The 11254-nt window shown below is 55.9% G+C and overlaps 1 protein-coding gene across 1 annotated transcript; it reads right to left on the reverse strand.

The window, feature by feature from the left end:
• Window positions 1–437: 437 nt before the first annotated feature.
• LOC120747998 (CUB and sushi domain-containing protein 2-like) lies at window positions 438–10953 on the reverse strand (the record flags this gene model as incomplete). The annotated part of the gene is made up of 12 exons (XM_040054064.2): window positions 438–575; window positions 1807–1979; window positions 2689–2827; window positions 3532–3619; window positions 4253–4365; window positions 5001–5162; window positions 5732–5797; window positions 7339–7518; window positions 7970–8081; window positions 9250–9323; window positions 9693–9866; window positions 10780–10953. Coding segments are annotated over 11 exons (1442 nt in total), but the record flags the coding sequence as incomplete, so codon positions are not given.
• Between the last annotated feature and the right edge of the window lie 301 nt (window positions 10954–11254).

Consider the following 11254-nt stretch of genomic DNA (forward strand, 5'->3'; position numbering starts at 1 on the left):
CTACCTCTGCGTTGCCCAAGCTCTTCCCAAAGTTTGGGAAGCTCCTTCCAGGAACACCGGGAGCAGCTCGGGAAAGCCTTCCCACCACCAGACCTTGCCGAGGTGTCGGAGCGGGGCGGGAAGCGGGAACGGAGCCGGAGCAGAACCTTTGGCTTGGAGATCCAGCAGGATGGAGCAGGTGGATCCAGCAGGATGGAGGAGGTGGATCCAGCAGGATGGAGGAGGTGGATCCAGCAGGATGGAGCAGGTGGATCCAGCAGGATGGAGGAGGTGGATCCAGCAGGATGGAGGAGGTGGATCCAGCAGGATGGAGCAGGTGGATCCAGCAGGATGGAGGAGGTGGATCCAGCAGGATGGAGCAGGCGGATCCAGCAGGATGGAGGAGGTGGATCCAGCAGGATGGAGGAGGTGGATCCAGCAGCCCCTCGGGAATTCCAGGGGAGGCGCGGCAGCTTCCCCGCAGCCTCGGCAGGGGTGGAGCAGGGAGGTGGGGATGGATGGATGGATGGATGGATGGATGGACGGACGGATGGTGAGGTGGGACAATCATCCACTGGACACCGACCCCGGGAAATCTGGGAAAGCAAAGGGTTGGTTATGGCACGTGGAAATTCTGGGGAAGTGGCTTCGTTATCCTGAAATCGGAGTGTTCCCGATGGAAGGCCTCTACAACCCACAGTGAACTTTCGATTACTTGTAGTGTGTAAATCCCAGATCCCTGTGCAAAATTCCCTGTCGGGAGTCACCCAGGGAATGATCCCACAAGAACCCTTCCAACCCCACACAGTCCATGATACCACAAGAACCCTTCCAAACAAATCACTCCATGATCCAATGAGAACTCTTCCAACTCCATGACCCACAAGAACCCTTCAAACCTCACACACTTCACGATTCCACAAGAACACTCCAAACCCAAATACTCCATGATCCCATGAGAATCCTTCCAGCCCCACGATCCCATGAGAATCCTTCCAGCCCCACAATCCATCAGAACCCTTCCAGCCCCGCGATTCCACAAAAACCCTCCAACCCCAAATACTCCACGATCCATGAGAACCCTTCCAACCCCATGATCCATGAGAACCCTTCCAACCCCACGATCCCATGGGAACCCTTCCAACCCCACGATCCATGAGAATCCTTCCAGCTCCACGATCCCACGAGAATCCTTCCAGCCCCATGATCCCACAAGCCCACCCAACCCCAAGCACCCCACGATCCCATGAGAACCCCTCCAGCCCCACAATCCATAAAAATCCTTCCAGCCCCACGATCCATCAGAACCCTTCCAGCCCCACGATTCCACAAGAGCCCTCCAACCCCAAATACTGCACGATCCATGAGAACCCTTCCAACCCCACGATCCATGAGAACCCCTCCAGCCCCACGATCCATGAGAACCCCTCCAGCCCCACGATCCATGAGAACCCCTCCAGCACTGCGATCCATGAGAACCCTTCCAGCCCCATGATCCATCAGAACCCTTCCAACCCCACGATCCCATGAGAACCCTTCCAGCCCTGTGATCCATCAGAACCCCTCCAGCCCCACGATCCATGAGAACCCCTCCAGCCCCACGATCCACGAGAACCCCTCCAGCCCCACAATCCATGAGAACCCCTCCAGCCCCACGATCCATGAGAACCCCTCCAGCCCCACGATCCACGAGAACCCCTCCAGCCCCACGATCCATGAGAACCCCTCCAGCCCCACGATCCATGAGAACCCCTCCAGCCCCACGATCCCACGAGAGCCCCTCCAGCGCCGCGGTCCCGGGCCCGGCGGTGTCCCCGCGCCGCTCACCGCCGGCACAGCGCTATACGGCCGTGCACACGGTGCTGACGGTGAACTCGGCCTCTCCGCCCACGATGTCCGAGGGCTGCAGGCTGCGGTCGTACATGGGGTTCTCGAAGGTGCCCCGCACGTTGGTGTTCTCGTGGCCGGCGTAGCCGTTGAACGGGACTTTGGGTCTCCTCCTGTGGGATCGGGGACAAAACCCGCGCATGGGTGACAGCCACGGAAAATCCCCGGCCGGGGATCGGGAGCGAAGCCGGATTTACGCCACATTGGAAGCGTTGGGAAGGGGGGAAATTTGCTTTTTGTCCTCCTGAAGGTGGCCACGAATCCCAGTAATGGCCAGCAAAACATCCTTGCTCTCCTCTCCCAAACCCTCGTCCTGCCAGGCTTTGTTTTCCCACCTCCTGAATTACACCAGACCTAAAGGTGGGATTCCAAGTCCAGCCTGATATTTCTCTCAAATCCCTGAATTTTTCACCTTTTGGGATTCTTGCCCCAAACCCACTTTGTTGCTGTCTCATCTCCTGAATTAAACCAGACCTAAAGGTGGGATTCCAAGTCCAGCCCACTGATATTTTTCTCAAATCCCTGCACTCCTTTCACCTTCTGGAATTATTCCCCCAGTCTCCCAAACTCTCTTCGTTGCTGTCCCACCTCCTGAATTAAACCAGTCCTAAAGGTGGGATTTTAAGCCCAGCTCACTGAAACTTCACTCAAATCCCTAAATTTCTTTCACTTGTTGGGACTCTTGCCCCAAATCCTCCTTGTTGCTGTCCCACCTCCTGAATTAAACCAGCCCTAAAGGGGGGATATTAAGCCCAGCCCACCAATATTTCTCTCAAATCCCTGAATTCCTTCCAGCTTTTGGGATTCCTGCCCCAAACCCACCTGTGTTTGTAGAGATAAAGCACAAACCCTGCAATAATCAGGGCGATGAAAGGCACAAGGATGGCGGCCGCCACGGAGCTGCTGTTGGAGGCAAAGTGGTGGCCGATGGATTCGGGATCGTTCTCCATCATGCTGATGTCTGGAACACAGCAGAAAGGAACACGGTTCCCACATTTCCCAGCAAAACGAGAGAGGCGGTGCTGGGAAAGGGAATTTACAAATGGACGTGTGAGGGTGGAGATCCAGCCTAGCTTAGGCCTCATCACTAATTTAGAGATGCAATTAAAGAGAGGCGTAAATTGATTTATTTTGCCAAAAAAGCTCCAACTCGGAGGCATGAAGTTGGGCTTTAAGGAGACTCTGGGACGCTGCATTAATGAGCATCCATAAAGGTGACGAGATTCCAGCAATCCCGAGGGATTAAAGAGCTCAAACCACGCTTTAAGAGGTATTTAGGAGCTTAAACTTCGGATGGCTTAAGCTCCCAAGAGCATCCGTGATTTCTGATGGAGACACTTTCCGTGGTGGGAATGGGATTTGGGCTTGGCAGGGATCTGGGAATTCGGAAAAAAACCCAAACGTGTCCAGGTGTTGTTTGTGCTTCCAAACTCTCCCAGCCTTTGGACAGCAGCCTGGTTATCCATCATTTTGTTCCCAAATTATGAATTTTATCGCTGTGCTGTTTGTCCCCCACAGGCCTTGCACCAAGGCGAGCAGGACTCGGGAGAGCGCGGAAAATTCAACCCAGGGATTGGAGAAACATTCCCTGCCTGGAAAACCCCCACCAGGCCAAAACAGAGCTTTTGGAATCGAGGGGAAAAGCGGGAATCCAAGGAATTTTACCAAGTCTCTGCAGGCCAAACTGCCCGAAGCCTTTGCCACGCACAAAGCCCTGGTAGACGAAGGTGCCACTGGAGGACTCCGACGAGACCTGAGGAGAGTGGAAACCAACGGATTCATCCGAGATTCCCCTGGATTTAACCCCCAGCTCATCTCAGCCCCTTCTCCAAGTGCGTCAATTTGATGCTATTCCCCAGAAAATCCCGACACTTTTTTTTCAAGGAGTTTTGCTGCCCAACAGCTGAAAGTTTTCCCGCCTCGAAGGAAGGGAAGCCAGAAAAATCTCGTTTGCCATAAAGCGGAGAGGACATTGCTGATTCCAGAGGGAGAGGGAAAAAAGTGGCCACGGGTCAGTCAGATCCACATTTTTCCCAAGCTCCAGCGGATCCCTAAAGGGCTTGGGAAACTCCCAGACACAGGCAGAGGGCGAGGAGTTGGCTCCTTTAGGGAAAATCAGATTTTCCAGCCAGGATGTTGAGCAGATATAAAACATCCACAGGGAACGAATCCCGGTGGTTTCTCCTCCAGCATCACCTGGTGGAGACCACGGATTCCAAACCCCAGGGCAATAAAACCAACGCCCAGCTGCGGGAGGAGCTGTCACCTGCTGGGGAAGTGCCACATGTCCCCTCCCCTGCTCCCAGCTCCGGGAATTCTCCCTCAGCTCCAGGGAAGGGGAATCCGGGCTGGGACAGCCCCAGGAGGGTGGATTTGGTGCACTCACGTGCCCATCCAGAGCCCATTTGTCGTTCCTGAACTTGGTGGCAAAGATCTCCAGCGGCCCCATGATCTGGTACACCTGGAGCAGCAGGTGCACGTCTTCCTTCTTGTAAATCCCTGGAAAAGAAGGGATTTTGTCAGCTCTGGATCACTCTGGCTTGAAATAATGGAGTGGGAGGGCAGAGAAACCACTTTGGGATTTGAGTGGACACCTGCCCTGTCTCTGGGATTCAGTGGGAAACATGGCCCAGGATCCTGAAGACATTTTCCACATGGGAAAAGACTCAATATTTAATATTCAGGTTCTGCTGCTGGCTCAGGAAGAGCCTGGTGCTCCAGGAGGGCAGGGACATGGAGCGCTCACGGAATCCTGAGCTGCAAGAGACCCCCAAGGATCATCAAAGTCCAGCTCACAGAATTTCACCTTTTCAGCCAAAAGCTCCAAGTCCTTCCTTGGACACCTCCAGGGACGGGCACTCCAAACCTCCCTGGGCAGTTTCAAGGCCTGAGCTCCCTTTCCACGCAGAAATTTTCCCTGATATCCATCCTGGCACAGACTGAGGCCGTTTCCTCCCACCCTGGCTGCCCCCCTCCCACCAGGGAGTTGCGTGGAGCCCCCCGAGCTTCCTTTCCTCCAGGATCCACCAGGAATTCTCCAGCCCCTTCTCCAGCTCCATTCCCTTCTCCGGGGACACCCCAGCCCCTCAATTCTCCGGCCATGAGTGACCAGAAGTGGACAGAGCGTCCCTCACCGGACACCTGCAGCTCCACCCCGCTGTGGTCGATCAAGGTGGCGTTGACCTTGCTGGTGGCAGGGTCGAAGCTGGTGACAGACAGCATGGCCGGCTGCTTCTTCCCCATGTACTCGTAGGAGCCTTTCCACAGGGAATTCCTCGCGAAGACGTCCGCGGGCACTGGAATTACGGCAACGGGAGGTGCAAAAATAATAATTTAAAAAAAAAACCCAACAAACCAAACAAAAAAAAAAACCCCGAACCAGGAGCGTTTCTGTTTTTCAAGGGGGAAAAAAAAAAAAGCGGAGCAGGATTTCTGTTTTTGAGTTCATGGACAGTAATTGAATTATTTCAAGTATTTAATACTGTGAAAAATATTTTGTGTTTTAAACGGTTTAAACACCTCCCGCTCTGTGCCGTCGCTGTGGGGGACAAAGCCAAAACCAGGGACTTTAATTTGGCTGTTGTGACCGAAAGTGCGAGGAGGGTCTTAAAAACGAAACAACCCCCAGAAACGCTTGACAGGAGAAGTTAACTTAAAATAAATAAAAATCAAACGTAGGAAATCCTGGAACGCCCCGGCGAGCGCAGCGGGAATGATCCTGGAAGGATCCCGGTTGTTCTCCAGGGAACAGGATGAGGCGTGTGGCAGCTTGCAGAAGCGCCGAGGGATTCGGGAGGGTGGCGTGGCCGAGGTGCAGGGGCAGCAGGGATGTGTCCACGGGGATGAGCCCCCCACGAACCCCTACCTGAGACCTTGGCCAGCGGCGGCTCCCGCGCCGTGCCCACGGGCCTCCCGCTGGGACGGACGTCGGCTGTGACAGGGGGCAGAGCACAGCTGGTGAACGCTGTGGGCTCTGGCACTGCCCGTCCCACAGATCCCGAGGCTGGAAAAGCCCTCCGAGGTCACGGAGTCCAAGCTGTGCCCGATCCCCGCCTCCTCGCCCAGCCCAGAGCGCTGAGTGCCACGCCCAGGCTTTCCTCGGGAGCTCCAAACCTCTCTGGGCAGCCCCTGCCAAGGCCTGGCCGCCCTTTCCATGCAGAAATTTTCCCTAAAATTCAACCCCAAACTCCCCTGGCGCAGCCTGAGGCCGTTCCCACTCCTCCTGTCCCTGTTCCCTGGGCGCAGAGCCCGACCTGGGGCTGTCCCCTCCTGCCACGAGTTGTGCAGAGCCAGAATTTCCCCCTGAGCCTCCTCTTCTCCAGGCTGAGCCCTTTTCCCAGCTCCCTCAGCCCCTCCTGGGGCTCCAGACCCTTTTCCAGCTCCCTCAGCCTCTCCTGGGGCTCCAGACCCTTTTCCAGCTCCCTCAGCCCCTCCTGGGACTCCAGACCCTTTCTCAGCTCCCTCAGCCCCTCCTGGGGCTCCAGCCCCTTTCCCAGCTCCCTCAGCCCCTCCTGGGGCTCCAGACCCTTTCCCAGCTCCCTCAGCCCCTCCTGGGGCTCCATTCCCTTTCCCAGCTCCCTCAGCCCCTCCTGGGGCTCCAGACCCTTTCTCAGCTCCCTCAGCCCCTCCTGGGACTCCAGACCCTTTCCCAGCTCCCTCAGCCTCTCCTGGGACTCCAGACCCTTTCCCAGCTCCCTCAGCCCCTCCTGGGGCTCCAGCCCCTTTCCCAGCTCCATTCCCTGCCCTGCACACGCTCCAGCCCCTCCATGTCCCAAATGGAGGAGCCCAGAACTGGACACAGCTCTCGAGGTGTCCCAAGTCCAGCGCAATCCCTTCCCTGCTCCTGCTGCTCCACCCCTGATCCAGGTGCGCACCTGGCTCACGTCCAGCTGCTGTCCCTCAGCACCCCCAGGTCCCTCTCTCTTTCAGCCCCTGTCCCACTCTGTCCTGTCTTTCCCTCTGCTCCAATCCCAAGTGTCCAGGGTGACCCTGCTCCAGGAGGGCTCCATTCCAATGGATCAGAACACATTCCTCACCCCGAGACCCTGGGGCAGGCAAAATGTGGGGGAGATAAAACAATTTTTGTCCCGTGCAGGTGCTTCTAGACCCAAAAAACTCCCCAGGAGATCCCCAGGGGACTCTTTAAAGAAAGACTGGAGGTGGCACTTGAGCGTTGGGACACAGGTTGGCCTTGATGACCCCAAAGGCCTTTTCCAACCTAATTCTGGGATTCTGCAGCAGCAGAGACCCTCCCACCGAGTGAAAATCAACGCTGGGCCACCCCACAACTTCCAAGGGAAAAAAAAGTCACGGCCGAAAACACCTCCCTCCTCCTTCCCTGGAGCTCCGACCCCAGAACTGAATCCTGCCTTTATCCGCAGGTTGGAAACCACCTCTGGAGGACCTCGAGGCCCAGGATCCGCACGGCCTGGGGCCCTGGGGAGGCTCTGGGAGCCCAGCCGCTCCTCTCACCCAGGCAGATGGGGGGCTTCCCCGTCCAGCTGCCGTCGGCCTTGCAGGTGCGGTGCTCGGAGCCCCCGGTGAGGTAGAAGCCGCTCTGGCAGGAGTAGATCAAGGTGTAGCCCAGCGAGGGCAGGTCCAGGGCGCCCACGTTGGCGTGGGGAGGGGTCTCGGGCTGCTTGCAGTGGTGGGCTGGAGGGGACAGGGAAAACGGGTGAGAGGGACGGCCCAGGCGGGCACGGGGAGGGTGCGAAGTGACGCCGTGACACCAACAGGGGACAGAAACCGCCCGGAAGAGTTTCTGCACCACAGCTCACAGCGCTGAGATTGGGTTTCTCCCAGCTGGAGGAATTAATGAGGAGCTTCCCATGCTGGGTTTCTCTCCCCGGATAAAGCTGAACACGGCTCCAGCCTGAGGAGCTGAAAATCGGGATTGGCCACCTCCGTTTTCAGGGATAAAATGCAAACCCAAAGGATGCTGAAGCAACCCTGAGCCCAGAACTGGGTGCCAGGTGTGGGTGCAGACCAAAACCTGCCTTTGCAATCCCCAGTTCTCCCTAAAATCCAATGCATTTCCTCCAAGAATTCCTCCTCCAGAGCCTGGCCGAGGGCCCCAGCGCCCTGTGGCGCTCCCAGGACTCACGGACGCAGTCGGGCTGGACGCCGCTCCAGGTCAGGTTGGGCAGGCAGGTCCTGGTGGTGGAGCCCTGCAGGAGATATCCCTTCTGGCACCTGAAGAACAGGATGCTTCCCACCTGTGCCAACGGGAGACAATCACTCAGCTTCCCAGGGATTCCCAGGCCTTCATTCCAAAGGGGCCATTCCCTTGCCACCACCTCACCCCTCACAGGAGCAGCTCCGTTCCCAACTGAGCAAAAATCCCACTTGCGGTGTCTCCAAATTAATTAAACCTAAAATTAATTAATTAAACCCCAAGATTAAGGTAACTAATTAGCGGGAAAACAGAAGGATCCACCCTGGCATCCAGTATCCCAGCAGGGAATGGGTGGGAATGGAGACCCCCAGGGAGTCACTGTGGGATTTCTGTCCCCATTCCAATGATTTGAGAGCCGGGATTAGCAAAATCACCTGCAGAATTTTGGCCTGGAAAAATTAATTACGAATTAATGTGAATAGCAGCAACTATTAATTAGCACTGTAATTAATTTCAGATACAATGCACTGCTAATTAATGCTGTGCAAACACACTCGGAGGGCTAACGGAGCACGCTGGGGTGTCCTGCTCCCAGGCGGAGACAGGAATCCATGGAAGGACACATGAATCCATGGGATGAGACATTAACTCATGGGGGCACACAATAACCCATGGAAAGACACAAGAATCCATGGAAAGACACAAGAATCCATGGAAGAAGGAGACAAGAATCCATGAGAGGAGACATTAATGCATGAGGGGAGACATGAAGCCAAGGGGGAACACGTGAATCCATGGGATAACAAGTGAATCCATAGGAAGAGACATTAATCCATGGGAAGACTCATGAATCCATGGGATAACACAGGAATCCATAAGAGGAGACATTAACTCATGGGGGGGACACAGTAATCCATGGAAAGACACAAGAATCCATGGGAGAACACAGGAATCTATGGAAGAACACAGAAATCTGTGGAAAGACACAAGAATCCATGGGCTAACACAGGAATCCACGGGAGAACATGCGAATCCATGGGAGAACACAGAAATCAATGGAAAGACATAAGAATCCATGGGAGAACATGTGAGTCCATGGGATAACAGGAATCCAAGGGAGGACATGTGAGTCCATGGGATAACAGGAATCCATGGGAGGACATGTGAGTCCATGGGATAACACAGGAATCCATGGGAGGACACGTGGATCCAGACCAAGGACGGAGCAGGGCTGGTTTTGGATCCAGGTTCCTCTCCTACAGCCATACCTGGTATCCCTGGGAATTGTTCTGCATCCCAAAGAGAGGCACGCCGGGATCCGCGCACGTGGTGAGGCTGGGATCTGTTAAAAACAGGGACAGGGATTTACGGGAGGGCTCAGATCCAGGCACACGGATCCTGCTGCACCTCTGGAACGCAAGCGGGATTCGGCTCTGAAGGAACACACACACAGCGACAGGAAAACCGCCTGGATCTTCTTGTTCCTTAAATCCCTTCCTGCTGCGGCAGGAAGTAACCAGAGGTGCTTCATCCCTCAGGAGAAAAGCTGGGAACACACTCCCCGGGACCAGCACAGGAGCTCTGCTCCCGAGGCCCATCCCACGGCGATCCCATCCTCGGCTCCCACACTCCACCCTGATCTCCACGGGATTGGGATTGCGAGGGAAGGGAGCCCCCAGACCCTGGAGCCGCCCCCCGAGGAGCCCCTCACCGATGCAGCTGGGCTGCGTCCCGCTCCAGGTGCCGTCGGACTGGCAGAACCTCCGCGCCGAGCCCACGAGCACCAGCGGCGCCAGGCAGGAGAAGGACACGGAGGAGCGGTAGGTGAAGCCTCTGTCCTCCCTCCTGCCCTGGGCCGGCGTCCCGGGGTCTCCACAGAACACGGCTGCAACAGCAAAGGGACAAGGACGTGGCCACAGACCCCTCCAGGAACATCACAGCCCGTCCCAGCTCCGTGATTAATTTGGGAAATCAGAGTGTCGCTGGCTGCTTTCCTCGTAATTCTCTCCTTCCTGTTTAATTAACTTCCACCTTCTCCCCCGGATTTGCCTTTTTTTTTCCCCCCTCCCCTCTTTTTTCTCCCCTAATTGCACGGTGTCACTTTGTTCCCCGGCCGCTAATTATCCCAGCTCCAGGGAAAGGCACGAGGAACCGTGAGGGGTTTGTGGGATTTAATAGGAGAATGGATATTGTGCAGCTGGAAAAGGAACTCGGAGCTGCCTTTAGCATCAGGAGATGTTTAATTCCCTTTTTTTTTTCCTTCACAAAACATTCCCAGCTCCTGCTGCAACACGGAGCCCTTTGCCAAAGGAATTTTTTGGGCAGTTCCAGGAGTCCTGATTGCAGAAGATTCGGCCGCCGAGGGCAAACACCCAGTTTTGAGGGTGTTTTGTAGGCAGGGACATGGAAAAATGCCCGGATTCATGCCAAATGTGGCCTCACCCCTCTGTCACAGGGGTGGAGCGACCACCAGTGTCCCTCCAGTGACCACCAGTGTCCCCTCCCTCCTCCTTACAGGTGCCAAACACTGCTCCCAAAAACCCAAGGCATGTGGGAGGCGGGAGAGCAGCCAGCCTTTGGCTCCAGGCTCCTGAAGCATCCCCAGGGCACCAAAAATTCCCACTCCAGCTGATGGAAAACTCCGTTTAGGAACCGGACAGGAAGCACAGCAAGAGCTGCCAAACCGGTAACACAGAGCCTGGGGGACAAAAAAAGTTGGGAAAAGCCCCCCAAAACCCCCGGATTTTCAGCAGAACCCTGGTGATTGCTGGTGGAAAAGCGGGAATGTGCCGACTCACGGAAGCACTGCGGGATCTCCCCGCTCCAGGAGCCGTTGCCCTCGCAGGTGAGCACGGCGGGCAGGGACAGCTGGTAACCCTCGAGGCAGGCGTAGCTGACGCTGGAGCCCCAGCTGAAATCCGAGCCCACCACCTTCCCGTTGGGAATGGCCTGGGGAGCCCTGCAGGTGATGGCTGGGGGGAAAGGGAAAAGGGAAAGAGACAGGGAAAAGGGGAAAGGGGAAAGGGGAATGGGGAATGGGGAATGGGGAAAGGGGGCAAAGGGGGCAAAGGGGGCAAAGGGGGAAAAGGGTGAAAAGGGGGAAAAGGGGGAAAAGGGGTAAAGTGGAAAAGGGAAAAGGGAAAAGGGAAAAGGGAAAAGGAGAGGGAACAGGAGGAAGAAGAGGAAGAGGAAATGGAAGAGGAAGAAGAAGAATAGGAATAGAGAAAGGGAAAGGGAGAGGGAAAAGGGAAAGAGAAAGGGAAAGGGAAAGCA

Source organism: Hirundo rustica, unplaced genomic scaffold (assembly GCF_015227805.2).
Source record: "Hirundo rustica isolate bHirRus1 unplaced genomic scaffold, bHirRus1.pri.v3 scaffold_392_arrow_ctg1, whole genome shotgun sequence".
NCBI lineage: Eukaryota > Metazoa > Chordata > Aves > Passeriformes > Hirundinidae > Hirundo > Hirundo rustica.